This window comes from Rhinopithecus bieti, unplaced genomic scaffold (genome assembly GCF_001698545.2).
Source record: "Rhinopithecus bieti isolate Rb0 unplaced genomic scaffold, ASM169854v2 scaffold_8760, whole genome shotgun sequence".
Classification (NCBI taxonomy): domain Eukaryota; kingdom Metazoa; phylum Chordata; class Mammalia; order Primates; family Cercopithecidae; genus Rhinopithecus; species Rhinopithecus bieti.
Genome location: NW_016806225.1, coordinates 2,269,672 through 2,285,907, shown reverse-complemented (window position 1 = coordinate 2,285,907; position 16,236 = coordinate 2,269,672). Strand labels below are relative to the sequence as shown.

The following is a 16,236-nucleotide window of genomic DNA, read 5'->3' as shown; positions in this document are numbered from 1 at the left end:
TGTGTTGCCTGATCCCACTGCCCAGCCCTACTGCGTTGCCTGATCCCACCGCCCAGCCCTGCTGCATTACCTGATGCCACCGCCCAGCCCTACTGCGTTGCCTGATCCCACCGCCCAGCCCTGCTGCATTACCTGATGCCACCGCCCAGCCCTGCTGCGTTGCCTGATCCCACTGCCCAGCCCTGCTGCGTTGCCTGATCCCACTGCCCAGCCCTGCTGTGTTGCCTGATCCCACTGCCCAGCCCTGCTGCGTTACCTGATGCCACTGCCCGGCCCTGCTGCGTTGCCTGATCCCACTCCCTGGCCCTGCTGCATTGCCTGACGCCACTGCCCGGCCCTGCTGTGCTGCCTGACCCCACTGCCCGGCCCTGCTGTCCTGCCTGATCCTACTGACCATCCTGTGTCTCAAAACTTCTCCTTCCTTGGCTTCCAGAATATGATTCCTCCTTGGCTTTCCTACCTGGACAGAGTGAGGGAAAGCTGCGGATTTCATCAGGGTTCCCACACAGAAGGGTATCAGGGGAATTGGTGACATCACCACATCCTAGATGAGACCTGAGAGATCATTGACTTCAACCTCCTTTTAGAGATGAATGAACTGAGGTCCAGGAGAATAAAATAACCTCTTGCTAAGAAGAAGTTTAATCAAGATGGAAGTCATTCAAATAAGGACGAAATCAGCCTTCCGCATGTCTCATTCACTTACTTGTTCAATACACACTGAGCCCTGGGCAGGACCACAGCCAGGGCTGGAGGTCAGTAGAATCCAGGTGTGACAGGCTGCAGCAGCACCTCCAAATACAGATGGGCAGGGCATTCTATGGTCTACATAAAAACTCTGGGTCGAGGAGCAAGCAGGGGCTAAAATAGTACATTCAAGAGTACGGGTGCTTTTCTCTTTGCTGCAAGGCATATCTGCCCCTAAGCCATGCATCCTTTCCATAAAGGGGCTGGGGATTGAGGACATTTTCTGTCTAGGTTTGCAGAAGTCTTGACAAGTTTGCTAAAACTGCTTAACCTATCTGAGCCTCAGCTTCCTTGCCTGAAAATAGAATATAACAATAATTACTTTGCAGTGTTTGCTCCTGCTATGGATTAGGTGAGATAACACGTCCCAACACACAGCAAGGGCTCAGTAAATGAGAGTTGCCTTTCATAGGTGCTATGAGCAATGAAAAATATTCAGTCCCTATCTTGAAGAGACAGTCTAGTAGTAAAAGGAGACAAGTGCAAAAATAGCTAAAATGTGAATCCCTCTGAGGAAGGTATCACTATTACCCCTTGGAATGTAAGGCAGGGAGGGTTGGCACTTTGGCAGAGGATCTGCAATGTGTGTGGTCCCTCAATGGAGGTCTTGCCTGGAGAGGGAGGAGGCAGCATTTGACCTGGCCCTGGATGAGAATGGGTCTTGTTTGGGGAAGGATATTCCAGGTAGAAAGAAGAGGATGGACAAAGCTCTGGAAAGCTCAGGGAAGAAGACAAACTTTTAACTATGGCAAAATGGCTTCAGGAAATGTTGGGTTGGTTGGAGAGCCAGAGACTCTCATGGCTTCTGGCATCTGCTTTCCCTCCTTCACAGAAGAGGCCAATAAAAGTCAATTAAAGGTATTGTTTTGGGATGTAGAAATCCCACTGAGTGGGATTTCTAAGCCTTAAAAATGTAGGTTGGAGCTGGACACGGTGGCTCATGCCTGTAATTCCAGCATTTTGGGAGGCCTAGGTGAGCAGATCACATGAGGTCAGGAGTTTGAGACCAGCCTGGCCAACATAGTGAAACCCCATCTCTACTAAAACTACAAAAATTAGCCGGGCATGGTGGCTGGTGCCTGCAATCTCAGCTACTCAGGAGGCCAAGGCAGAGAATTGCTTGAACCCGGGAGGCAAAGTTTGCAGTGAGCCAAGATCGTGCCATTGCACTCCAGCCTGGGTGACAGAGCAAGACTCTGTCTCAAAAAAAAAGTTAATAAATATCAACCTAGGTAAAAATTTCCATTAGCAACACAGAGCAGGCCATGCTTACATTTAATTCTCCAGGCAGCCAACAACTTCACATTGCTCACTTAAAAGGTTTCAGCTCATTATACGAAACGTATTGCAATTTTATGAATATTTTGATGTCAGGTTTAGAGATACATGCAAAAATGAAAATAAGTGCCTCTTAATACATTGTGATTCCCCAAAAGCAGAATGTGGGGCTGTGTAAGGTGAATTCTGCCAGGAGCAATGGTTCACACTTGTAATCCCAACACTTTGGGAGGCCAAGGCAGGAGGATTGCATGAGGCCAGGAATTTGAAACCAGTCTGTGCAACATAGTAAGATCCTGTCTCTACAAAAAAATTAAACAATTAGTTGGGTGTGGGAGTGCATGACTGTAGCCCTAGTTAATTGGGAAGCTGAGTTGGGAGGATCGCCTGAGCTCAGGCTGCAGTGAGCTATGAGAGTGCCACTGCGCTCCAGCCTGGGCAACAGAATAACGTCCTGTCTAAAAAAAAAAAAAACAGGTGAGTTCTTAGATTTTCTTCGTTAGCTTTTAAGTAGTAAATTAACTGTTATATGTAAACTTTACTAAATGCTGTGGTGTCTACCCTTGAAACACCTCTGGAATTCTTCCAGCAGTGTGTGAGGTGGGGTTGGGGGTGGGAGGGAGCTCAGGCCCCACTATCCCCTGACCAGACTGCAGGGCCAACTTCCTTTTAAATCTTTGTCTCCCACTTCTAGAATTGATGCCATATTGCCACAAAATGCTCTCTTAAAACACAAACATAATTTCTGAGTGTGTAGTATTGATCCAAAGGGGAATCTATAATAAGAAAAGAAAAGGGTTTCAAGGTTAGTTAGCAGAAATAAAATGAGCCAGTTTAGTAAATTTAGAAAAGAATGTCAACAAGACCTCATAAGACAGACCACCACCAGAGACCACAAGCTGGCTGGCGGTAGAGTAATTTGTGAAGTGGTGGGAATCAAGAATATACTGGGAGGCCGGGCGTGGTGGGCTTCAGCCTGTAATCCCAGACTTGGAGGCCGAACGGGCGATCACGAGGGTAGGAGACGAGGACATCGCTGCTAACCGGTGGAACCCGTCTCTACTAAAAACTAAAAAACTAGTCGGCGAGGTGCGGCGCCTTAGTCCCAGCTACCGGGAGGCTGGCAGGAGAAATGGCGTGAACCTGGGAGGCGGAGGCCTTGGAATTGAGCTGAGATCGGCCACAGCACTTTCCCGGCCTGGTGACAGAGTGAGACTCCCGTTAAAAAAAAAAAAAAAGAAAAAAAAAAGAAGTATCTGGCCGGGCCGGGCACTACGCCTGTAATCCCAGGCAACTTTGAAGGCCAAGCGGGTTGGATCACGGAGTTCAAGAGATCGAGACCATCTGCCAACAGGGTGAAACCCTGTCTCTATAAAAATACCAAAATTTACCAGGCGTCGTCGTGGCAGGCACCTGTAATCCCAGCTACTTTGAAGGCTGAGGCAGGAGAATCGCTTGAACCTGGGAGTCAGAGGTTGCAGTGAGCCAGATTGCACCACTGCACTCCAGCCTGGTGAAAGAGCAAGACTCTATCTTAAAAAAAAAAAAAAAAAAGAATACTCTGGGAGTTTGGGCAAGGAGGATTAAGGTTTCCAAAAAGGCTGATATACCGCACTGGTTGCTCAGGAGATAGGTCCACCCTCTCAAAGGAAAGTGGTGTAACAAAGAGGAAAAGTGTGCACAAACGAAGCAGGCAGCCATTAGCAGTGGGGCAGCATGCCTTCCAGTTAGCGCCCCCTTGAGGAGGGCCTAGGGAGGGGTGTGGAAGGGGATGGGTGTCACTGATAAGGTTGGTCAAGGGGAAGAATCCAAAGTCCAAAGGGTTCTGGGTACAGCACAGCCAGCTTCTCTGACTCTACCTGCCAGCGTTGTTGCCTGGAGCGACCTTTGGCCTAGGGCAGATGCTCGTTCCTTCTCCTGTTGCAGCCTGCTATTTAGATCCCTGCTCTTTGCCACAACCCAGGAAGGTCAAGTCTGTCCAGAGAGTACAGTGGGTGCAAAGACAAAGCGACACCCACTATTGACTGCTTAAAGCCCTCCACGGCTCCCACCCCTGCAAAATGAAGCTCAAAATCTTCCTTGGAGCCCTCAAGGTCCTAAGTGATTTCTGGCTTATCTCCAGCTCAGACCACCTGCCTGGCAGACCCAGCACGACATCAGAGCCCCACTGCTACACTCCATCCTCATGCCTCTGCCACCTGCTGTCCCACAGGGCTCTCCATGGTCAGGACCTTCACTGGGAACGATTCCCTTTAACCAGCCATTCTTAAGTGTGGTTTGGGGAACTCTAGGGGTCCCTGAGCCCTTTTCAGAGGATCCATGAGGTTAGAACTATTTCCATAATAACATGAATGTTTGCCTTTTATACTCTCATTCTCTTGTGGGTATATAGAGAACAAAAAGTTTGTTTATCTGGTTTTAGATTTCACATTGCAACTAACCTTTAAGAAACTACTCTTTGTCAAGTTTTGGTGTAGTATCAAAAAACATTCACAATTATATGAAAAGGCTATTTAAGAAATAGCTCTTACTTTTTCCAACTACATATCCATGCATTTTCATATAATCTAACGAAAACATTTCGTGACAGATTGAATGGTCAAGAAATGACAATCCGCTGTCTTCTATGAAGCCAGACCATTACAAGATTTGCAAAACTGTAAAACAGTGCCACTCTTCTTTTTTTTTTTTTGAGACAGGGTCTCACTGTTGTCACCCAGGCTGGAGTGCAGTGGCACCATTATGGCTCACTCATGCAGCCTCGACCTCTGGGGCTCAAGTGATCCTGCAGCCTAAGCATTTCAAATAGCTGGGACTATAGGTGTGCATCACCACACCCGGGTAATTTTTTCTTTCTTTCTTTTTTTTTTTTTTTGAGACAGTTTCGCTCTTGTCACCCAGGCTGAAGTGCAGTGGGGTGATCTCGGCTCACTGCAACCTCCGCCTCCCGGGTTCAAGCAATTCTCCTGCCTCAGCCTCCCGAGTAGCTGGGATTACAGGCGCATACCACCACACCAGGTTAATTTTTGTATTTTTAGTAGAGACGGGTTTTCACTATGTTGGCCAGGCTGGTCTCAAACTCCTGACCTCAAGTGATCTGCCCACCTCGGCCTCCCAAAGTGCTGGGATTACAGGTGTGAGCCACCGTGCATGGCCTAACTTTTTAATTTTTTTGTAGAGACAAGTTATCCCTATGTTGACCAGACTGGTCTCAAACTCCTGGGCTCAAGTGATCCTCCCACCTCGACCTCCCAAAATACTGGAATTACAGGCATTAGCCACTGAACCTGGCCATGCACCTGGCCAGGAAATATAGTTTTTTATACATATATAGTTTGTTAACACATTCTGATTTCATTATTGTTATTTTTAAATTTCTGATCAAGTAGATACCAATAGATCTAACCCACATAAACAAAAACTCCCTTGATTGTCCTCAGGATTCTTAAAAAACAAATGAACAAAAGTTCTTGGGGATTCTTAATAATTTTTGGCTGGGCGGCCAGGCGAGGTGGCTCAAGCCTGTAATCCCAGCACTTTGGGAGGCCAAGATGGGCAGATCACAAGGTCAGGAGATCGAGACCAACCTGGCTAACACGGTGAAACACCATCTCTACTAAAAAATACAAAAAACTAGCCAGGCGAGGTGGCAGGCGCCTGTAGTCCCAGCTACTCGGGAGACTGAGGCAGGAGAATGGCGTAAACCCAGGAGGCGGAGCTTGCAGTGAGCTGAGATCCGGCCACTGCACTCCAGCCTGGGCGACAGAGCGAGACTCCGTCTCAAAAAAAAAAAAAAAAAAATTTGGCTGGGCACAGTGGCTCATGCCTAGAATCCCAGCACTTTGGGCGACTGAAGCGGGGGGATCACTTGAGCTCAGGAGTTCAAGATCAGCCTGGACAACATGGCGAAACCCTGTCTCTATAAAAAATACAAAATTAGCCAGGTGTAGTGGCATTTGCCTGTAGTCCCAGCTACTTGAGATGCTGAGGTTAGAGGATTGCTTGAGCTCAAGAGGTCAAGGCTGCAGTGAGCCATGATCATGCCACTACACTACAGCCTGGGAGACAGTGAGACCCTGTCTCAAAATAAAATAAAATAAAATAAAAATAATTTTTAGTGTAAAAGGAAGGATCCTGAGACCAAAGCTTGAGAACCACTGCCTTACACTAAGCCTGCTCAGCAGGCAGAGTTGAGCTATAATGTAGCCATGCCTCTACTTTTGCACACCGATTCTACCAAATTAATGATCTTTTCACATGCCTGTCTCTTCCACTACTCTGTGCACCTCCTGATGGTGTCTATTCATCTTAAACACTACCCCCGCCCCACAACCAGTGTCTGGCACAGAGTAGAAATTCCAGATAAATGAATGAGGTAAGAGATAAGCCCATGTGGACAGACATCACAGGCTGCGGAGTGAACAGCCTGCAGATGTTCACAGGATGGGTGGATAAATAGATGCGTTATTTTTTCAAACTGACTCAAGTTGTTACTGAGACTCTGATCTGAATTTAAACATAAAAGATAAACATTTTTAAAACCCAGAAAGTTCAAACAAAAAGTTAACCTAAGAAACCATTCTGCTGTTTCTACTCTGTTAAACTTTCAGGAACATACTTGCAAGCAAATAACCAGTAAAATAAATCATGCCAGTGGATGCCATAGCTTTAGCCAAAATGATTTGCCACTAAAAAGTGAAATGTGGCCTGGGCCATATCTGAACAAATAGTCCAAGAGCCAAGAGAAGCAAACATGCATAAAATACAAAACACTATAGTATTCTAAGAACGAAGAGAAGGTCATACCCTCGGGGCAAGGACTACCAATGAGCATGCATTTCCATTTTTGTTCCCCATCAAAATAAGAACAAAAGCAGATTGCGCTTAAGAATCCAGGCCACGGCCATAGTGTTTGCCTTCTGGTTTCATGATTGTCACGCCACCGTTTTCTTTTCTTTTTTTTTTTTTTGAGACGGAGTCTCACTCTGTCGCCAGGCTGGAGTGCAGTGGCATGATCTTGGCTCACTGCAACCTCCACCTCCCAGGTTCAAACAATTCTCCTACCTCAGCCTCCTGAGTAGCTGGGATCACAGGCACCTGCCACCATGCCCAGCTAATTTTTGTATTTTTAGTAGAGACAGGGTTTAACCATGTTGGTCAGACTGGTCTCGAACTCCGGACCTCGTGATCCGCCCACTCAGCCTCCCAAAGTGCTGGGATTACAGGCATGAGCCACCATGCCTGGCCCACTCCACCATTTTCATAAGTCAAGCAGCCCTCCAGAATATCTGGGAGCAGCCACTTGCACAGCTCATGGAGTGAAAACACCCATGCCCACTTCCAGTCTTGGGATGGAAAAGATACGCTGTGTCCCATCCTCCTCTTTGTCTCTGACACGTTCTCTTGAAAAATGAGAAGAAGGAATCAATGCTGGATGCAAGGTTGGTGCCTTTAGCAAAATGGGCTTCTAGGCGAAGGAGGATGTGATGCTGACAACCAGGGAAGGTGGGGGTGATGTGGTCTGTATGTGTGTATCAGAGGGAGGAAAGGAGGGAGAGAGACTTGGAGCCCAGAGAAGCAGTGTGCTTTTCCAGGCAAGTGTGTGGTGGCTTTTCCTGAGACCAGCCCCATCAGAAACCCAACTGTGCAGTCACTGCTGGTGATCCAGAAATCAGGTATCTTGGCCAGGCATACTGGCTCATGTCTGTAATCCCAGCACTTTGGAGGGTCGAGGTAGCAGATCACTTGAGGCCAAGAGCTTGAGAGTAGCCTGGCCAGCACGGTGAAACCCCGTCTGTACTAAAAATACAAAAATTAGCTGGGCATGGTATTGTGCCCCTGTAAACCCAGCTACTCAGGAGGCTGTGGTGGGAGATGTGCTTGAACCCAGGAGGCGGAGGTTGCAATGAGCTGAGATTGTGTGCATCATCAGTTTTATATATATATACATATATATATATAGAGAGAGAGAGATATGTTGTTAATCATCTTGGAATTTGTTTTTCAAAACGTTTCAATTAACATATTAAACACTTCCCACTCATTTTCACATTTGCAAAAGTCTTGTTTACATCACTATGGAAACAAGGACTTTCAAGAACCTGGAAGATCTATCGCTGGGGTCCTCATTTAGTTAACATCAATAAAGAGTCTGACCTCTGAAAACAGGGCTCTTTAGGTCCCTGTGGTCCCTGATTGTAATTTCTGATGCTGCTGAGGCTACCAGGTCGCTGGGCAGTTCTCTTAGCAGCCTTTGTAGGGGGTCAGATTCGAGTGGCTGGCCAACAAGATACAAATGTCAAATACAGTTTCAAAGAACGTATTAGAATGATAATTGTGGTAAAGCTTTTACTTACTGCGTACCTAGAATTTATGTGTGTTACCTCATTTATTCCTCACAGAAATGTTCCAAGGTTGGCATTCACATTTCCATTTTACAGATGATAAAACTGAGCCTCGGCCGGGCGCGGTGGTTCAAGCCTATAGTCCCAGCACTTTGGGAGGCCGAGATGGGCGGATCACAAGGTCAGGAGATCGAGACCATCCTGACTAACACGGTGAAACCCCGTCTCTACTAAAAAAAATACAAAAAACTAGCCAGGCGAGGTGGCGGGCGCCTGTAGTCCCAGCTACTAGGGAGGCTGAGACAGGAGAATCGCTAGAACCCAGGAAGCGGAGGTTGCGGTTAGCCGAGATGGTGCCATTGCACTCCAGCCTGGGCAACAGAGCCAGACTCCATCTCAAAAAAAAAAAAAAGACTGAGCCTCAGGGAGGTTATATCACCTACGTTATATCACATCTATAGCCTCAGGGAGGTTATATCACATCTGGAAAGTAGCAGAGGCAAGACTTGAACCCAGGTCAATGCCAAAACTCATTCTCTTGGCACTACCCAACCTTGCTATAACCTCCACAAGCCAGGCTTACCAAGGCCCTTGTTTAGAATCAGCTGATTATACGTTTTCCGTATGTTTTCATGACATTTTCTTTCTCTAGGAAACATGTTCACTGGATCAGATGAATAGACCCCTGGCATTTTCCATTCCTAATACCTCGATTCAGCTCACAATGTCCCCTGGGCCAGCTCTTTCTTCCCTGCTGCCACGCAGGGAAGCATCATTAACAGATCTAGCTGGGCAAACCCAATACACAATTTTCATAACACTTTTGCCCAGATAGGTCCAACAACAAGGACATTTCAGATGAGAAATCTTGCCCCGAATATTGGAGAAAAGCCATGAGCCTCAGATTCAATTAAAGGCTTCAAAGGAAAGTTTATTCTGAAAACTGGTGTGCAGCCGTGTCCTCAACTCCAGATGCATTCACCACCGGTGAGGACCCCAGACCCAGCACATCCCACGAGGACCCAGGGAAAGGAGAGCTTCCCAAACAGTCACCAATCCCTGTCCCTGAGCCCTCCCCGAACCACCCCCACCTGCCCACTTTTGGGGGTGGGCACCGTCACTCACCCAGAAGGGCCGTCTGCGGGTGGGTCCGAGCGTGTCTGCCTCTAGAGATGGACCTCCCACGTGACCGCTCCCTGGCCTCGGCGGGGAGGAGGAGGATCTGTCCGAGGAACAGCAGGAAGCAGCCTGCGAGCATCTTTTCCATTTTCAAGACGAGCAAGAGGGGCAAGGCTGTGACAAACACAACACGGGAAGGCGGCAGGGTGAGATTTCTGGGTCTCCCTGAACTCCAGGAGCTGCAGGCCTGCCGCCCCACCTATTCAGAGTTCAAACAGGCCACTTGTAGTGAAAATGCTGTTTGTGTGTTCGGTCTTTGAGAGCTTAAGTAGCCCCCATGGGTAGGCTCTTCTTGGACACTCTGAGCAGGGCATGCATAGTTGGAATTTTTCATCACTTTACTCACTGTAAGACTGAATGGAAAACTTGAGAAAAATCTATCCTGAAGTTTCTTATCAGTTAAGTTCATTATCAATTACTCATAGTCACATTTTACATTTTGGATTTGAACAAAAAAAACTATTATATATCTGAGAGTTCCAAGTAACAATATTAGTTCAGTCTAATAATAGTAGCTGGCATCAATTAGTTTATATAAATTATACATATAAAATTAATGTGTAGTTGACATAAAGTAGCATCACATAGCCAGCCTCCCTGCCTCCCTGTCTCCCGCATACATTTATTAGGAGAGGGTTGGCACAATGGTTATGGGCTTTGACTCTGGTAGTAGACTGAGGCCACGTGCCAGGCCCTATTATAAATTCTTTACCTGTATTAACTTGCTCAATTACCTAATATTATTCCCACATTCCCATAAGGCTCAAGAAGGGTCAGTGGCCTGCCCAAGGTCACACACAGTCAGGAAGTGTCAGAGCCAGAATTCAAACCCAGGGTCAAGGCTGGGTGCCATGGCTCATGTCTGTAATCCTAGTGCTTTGGGAGGCCTAGAAAGGATTGCTTGATGCCAGAAGTTTGAAACCAGCCTGGTCCACATAGCAAGACCCTATTTCTACAAAACAAAACAAAACAAAAAAAAAATTAACTTATTTAAAAAGTAAAAAAAGTCCAGATGTAGTGACTCACACCTGTAATCCCAGCACTTTGGGAGGCCGAGGTGGGCAGATCACTTGAGGCCAAGAGTTTGAGATCAGCCTGGCCAACATGGCGAAACCCAGTCTCTACTAAAAATACAAAAATTAGCCAGGTATGGTGGCTCGCGCCTGCAGTCCCAGCTACTTAGGAGGCTAAGGCACAAGAATCACTTGAACCCAGGAGGCAGAGACTGCAGTGAGCAGAGATTGCACCACTATACTCCAGCCTGGGTGACAGAGCAAGACTTTGTCTCAAAAAAAAAAAAAGAAAAAAGAAAAAAAAGAGTAAAGCAAATTCAAACCCAGGACTAGCAGGTCAATTTTCCAATGCATTGATTAGTAGAAAACCGAAAGGAAAACCCCCAGAAATCAAGTCACAAAAAGCCATAGTTGTTTCCTTGTCAGAGGCAGGGACAGGGCAGGGGTGAGGCAGGGACCATGTTTCAAAACTTAAAAAAAAAAAAAAAAAAAAACCTCACTATTTCAGTGAACTGTTTGTTCAGCAAATTGCTTCCAGGAATTGACCTGGGAATGGACCTGGGCCTGTCAACCTTCAGAGTCCAGTTTTTCACACTTGCTGTGTTGAACTAGCTCACTATTTTTAGTATAATTTTACTTTGCCTTAAGATTATATTTAAAATAGTGAATGTTTACTCAGCATCTCCTATGTGCCAGGCACTGGGCCAAGTGCCTTCAACGTATTAAGTGATTTAATTCATAGAGTAACTCAGAGAAGTTAAGTAACTTGCCCAAAGTAACACTGCTCATAAGAGGTGAAGTTCCAGAACCCACTAGCTCAGTGGTCCCCAACCTTTTTGGCACCAGGGACTGATTTCATGGAAGACAATTTTTCCACAGACCCAGATGGGGGCGTGATTTTGGGATGATTCAAGTGCATTACATTTATTGTGCACTTTATTTCTATTATTATTACATTGCAATATAATACAATATAATTATACAGCTCAACATAATGTAGGAATCAGTGGGAGCCCTGAGCTTGTTTTCCTGCAACTAGATGATCTCATCTGGGGGTGACAGGAGACAGTGACAGATTATCGGGCATTAGATTCTCATAAGGAGTGTGCAGTTCACAATAGGGTTCATGTTCCTATGAGAATCTAATGCCTTAATTTGTGCAGCAGCAATTAAAAAAAAAAAAAGAATCTAATGGATTTAATGGTGCTGGTGATCTGACAGGAGGCAGAGCTCAGGCCGTAAAGCAGGCGATGGGGAAGGGCTGTAAATACAGGTGAAGCGGCGCTCGCCCACTGCTCACCTCCTGCTATGCGGCCTGGTTCCTAAGAGACCACGGACCGATTCTGGCTGGGGTTGGGGACCCCAGCAGTAGCTCACTACAAATAACTACTCTCCGCACTCCCCTTTTTATACCATTTTTTTTTTTTTCTTTTTTTTTGAGACGGGGTCTCACACTGTCGCCTAGGCTGGAGTGCAGTGGCGCGATCGGGGCTCACTGCAAGCTCCGCCTCCCGGGTTCACGCCATTCTCCTGCCTCAGCCTCCCGAGTAGCTGGGACTACAGGCGCCCGCCACCACGCCCGGCTCATTTTTTGTATTTTAGTAGAGACGGGGTTTCACCGTGTTAGCCAGGATGGTCTCGATCTCCTGACCTTGTGATCCGCCCACCTCGGCCTCCCAAAGTGCTGGGATTGTAGGCGTGAGCCACTGCACCCAGCACTTTTAAAACCATTTAAACTATTTTTTTGAGACAGGGTCTCACTCTCTCACCCAGGCTAGAATGCAGTGGTGTGATCATGGCTCATGGCAGCCTCAACCTCCCAGGCTTGAGCGATCCCCCAACTTCAGCCTCCCAAGTAGCTGGGACTACAGGTGTGAGCCAACACACCCAGCCTATTTAAACTGTTTACAAATTAGATTGGTCCCTTTTCATAGCTTTAACTCTGAGATTCCTTCTAAACAAAGGAAGAAAACTTAGAACATCTTGCCTCTTTCTCAAATCCTAAACTTACTATTTACTTTCAAGCCGCCTTGCTATTTATCATCTCAGGGTTTTTGTTAGGGGTGGGAGGACAGGGTCTCACTCTGTCATCTAGGCTGGAGTGCAGTGGCACAATAACTCACTGCCTCTTTAAACTCCTGAACTCCAGTGATCCTCCCACCCAAGCCTCCGGAGTAGCTGGGACTACAGGTGTGCCATCATGCCCTCACCTCATTTTATAAAACACTCTTCAGTGTGTTTCATCATTTATATGTGATTTATTATTTTATTGCTATTCCCCTTTCTCCAAACTGAATAGATAAAAAGTCCAGGCTTACTTGTTTCAAAATGTATACAACATGCTCTCAAGGCCCACTTCCACTCTGAGGCATTTGCACTCAAATCAAACTCTTGGAATATGATGTGGTGTGTGATCATTTCCAAAAAACAAACATCATTGCATGTGGTTTGGGTTTAATGTGGATTTCAAGAAATGTTTGTATTTCCAAGTCACCATTGCTAACCAAAAGGCACTGAAGAGAGGTGAAGAGTGAGCAGTTAAAAATAAACAAAGCAAAATAATGCTAGCTGTCTAACCCTGAGCAGGTTACTTACCCTCTCTTGACCTCAGTTTTCTCATCTTTAAAATGGAGATAACAGTAGACCTAATTGTTATATAGAATAAATCAGTTCATATGTAGATATATTTAAAGCACTTCAAACACTGTCTGGCACATAGGAAGTGCTGAATAAGTGTTAGCTATTTTGTTGTTGTTGTTGTTGTTGTTGTTGTTATTATTTGGAGACAGAGTCTCACTGTCGCCCAGGCTGAAGTGCTGTGGCGTGATCTTGGCTCACTGCAACCTCCGCCTCCCGGGTTCAAGAAATTCTCATGCCTCAGCCTCCCCAGTAGCTGGGACTACAGGTGCACCACACTGTGCCCAGCTAATTCTTTGTATTTTAGTAGATGTGGGGTTTCATCATGTTGCCCAGGCTGGTCTTGAACTCCTCACTCACCTCAGCCTCCCAAAGTGCTAGGATTACAGGCATGAGCCACCACACTGGGCCTGTTGTTGCTGTTATTATTATTATTGGTATTATTCTGTAATCAAACCAATCAATAGTATACACTGTTGACCGGGTGCGGTGGCTCACACCTGTAATCCCAGCACTTTGGAGGCTAAGGTGGGTGGATCACCTGAGGTCAGAAGTTCGAGACAAGCCTGATCAACATGGAGAAACCCCGTCTCTACTAAAAATACAAAATTAGCTGGGCATGGCAGTGCATGCCTGTAATCCCAGCTACATGGGAGGCTGAGGCAGAAGAATTGATTAAACCCAGAAGGTGAAGGCTGCAATGAGCCAATATCATGCCATTGCACTCCAGCCTGGGCAATAAGAGCAAAAGCAAAACTCCATCTCAAAAAAAAAAAAAAAAAGAAAAGAAAAGAAAAAGAAAGTATACACTTCTAATTCACTTCTAATTTTGTCATATTAAGCCACTTAATGTATATTAGACAGATTTTATGCTTACTTATGTATATTATCCTAATAATGACATACAAATCCATAACTGTTAAATACACATTAGTATCTAAAAATATTTAAAACTTTCTTTTTATCAAAATGCAATGGCAAAAGGCCAGGTGCAGTGGCTCACTCCTGTAATCCCAGCACTTTGGGAGGCTAAGGCAAGGCAACATGGCAAAACCTTGTCTCTAAAAAAAATACAAAAATTAGGCTGGGCGTGATGTCTCATGTTGGTTCAATCCCAGCACTTTGGGAAGCCGAGGCGCGAGGTCAGGAGATGGTGACCATCCTGGCTAACACGGTGAAACCCCGTCTCTACTAAAAATACAAAATAATTAGTCGGGAGTGGTGGCAGGCACCTGTAGTCCCAGCTACTCGGGAGGCTGAGGCAGGAGAATGGTGTGAACCCAGGAGGTGGAGCTTGCAGTGAGCCAAGATTGTGCCACCGCACTCCAGCCTGGGGACAGAGTGAGACCCTGTCTCAAAAAAAAAAAAAAAAAAATTAGCTGGGGAGGGTGGCACCCACCTGCAGTCCCAGCTACTTGGGAGGCTGAGACTGGAGGATTGCTTGAGCCCGAGAGGTCGAGGGTACAGTAAGCCATAATTACACCACTGTATTCCAGCCTGGGCAACAAAATGAGACTCTGTCTCAAAACAAACAAACAAAATGCAATGGCATGACAAGTCACAGACTAGTAGAAAATATTTGTAAAATACGTATCTGATTGATTATTTCTATCCAGACTATATAAACTCTTTTTTTTCTGAGACAGAGTCTCACTCTGTCACCCAGGCTGGAGTGCAATGGCGCGATCTTGGCTCACTGCAACCTCTGCCTCCTGGGTTCAAGTGATTCTCCTGCCTCAGCCTCCTGAGTAGCTGGGACTACAGGTATGTGCCACCACACCTGGCTAATTTTTGTATTTTTAGTAGAGATGGGGTTTCACTATGTTGGCCAGGCCAGTCTCGAACTCCTGATGTCAGGTGATCCGCCCACCTTGGCCTCCCAGAGTGCTAGGATTACAGGCGTGAGCCACAGCGCCTGGCTGGGACTATATAAACTCTTATCACTCAATTAGAAGAGGATAAACAACCCACTTCAGAATGTGCAAAATATTTGAATAGTCACATCACCAAAGAAGATACATGGATGAAAAACAAACATATGAAAACATGTTCAACATCTTTAGTCATTAGAAAAATACAAATTAAAAGCACAATAAGATGCCACAACAAATCTGCTAGAATAGATAAAATTGAAAAGAGTATAATATGAGCTGGAATTGAAAAGAGTATAATATGACCTGGGAATATGAAAAAATTAAAAAACAATTTTTAAAAGACTGACATAGCCAAGTGTTGGTGAGGATGTGAAGAAACTGGAACCTCGGCTCGGCACCGTGGTGCATACTTGGATCCCAGAACTTTGGTAGGTGAAGGTGAGCAGATCGCTTGAGCCCAGGAGTTAGAGACCAGCCTGGGCAACATGGTGAAATCCCATTGCTACAAAACATACAAAAATTAGCCAAGCATGGTGGCACAAAGGAAGAAAACTTAGAACAGCTACTCGGGAGTGGGGCTGAGGTGGGAGAATAGCATGAGCCCAGGAGGTCGAAGCTGCAGTGAGCCATGATCGCTGCCACTGCACTCCAGCCTGGGTGACAGAGCAAGATCCTGCCTCAAAAAAAAAGAAAAATAGAAAGAAAATCTTACAGTGACTTGAAAACTAACACGAAATCTTCTAAAGTTCCTTTAAGTAGAAATATTTTTAATATAAAATATTTTTAAATAAAGTAAATTAAACATAATAAATTTAAAAAAGGAATTATGATGTTTGCTGTGGGCTTGTAAAAAAGATAAATAATAAGGGTTGGGCATGGTGGCTCACACCTGTAATCCCAGCACTTTGGGAAGCCGAGGCGGGCAGATCACCTGAGGTCAGAAGTTTGAGACCAGCCTGGCCAACATTGTGAAACCCGGTCTCTACTAAAAATACAAAAAAATTAGCCAGGCATGGTGGCACATGACTGTAATCCCAGCTACACGGGAGGCTGAGGCAGGAGAATTGCTTGAACCTGGGAAACGGAGCTTGCAGTGAGCCCAAGATCACACCATTGCACTCCAGCCTGGACAACAGAGTGAGACTCTGTCTCAAAAAAAAAAAA

At 45.9% G+C, this 16,236-nt stretch overlaps 1 protein-coding gene across 2 annotated transcripts in view; it reads right to left on the bottom strand.

Annotated features, from left to right (window-relative positions):
- The window catches only part of MATN2 (matrilin 2), a 182,242-nt gene that overhangs the window by 152,065 nt on the left and 13,941 nt on the right, over positions 1–16,236 (bottom strand). For both annotated transcript variants that reach the window (XM_017875294.1, XM_017875293.1), the window contains exon 2: positions 9,495–9,662. In XM_017875294.1, coding sequence (XP_017730783.1) covers positions 9,495–9,636 — 142 coding nt within the window. In that variant the 5' untranslated portion in view covers positions 9,637–9,662. The remainder of the gene's footprint in view (positions 1–9,494; positions 9,663–16,236) is intronic.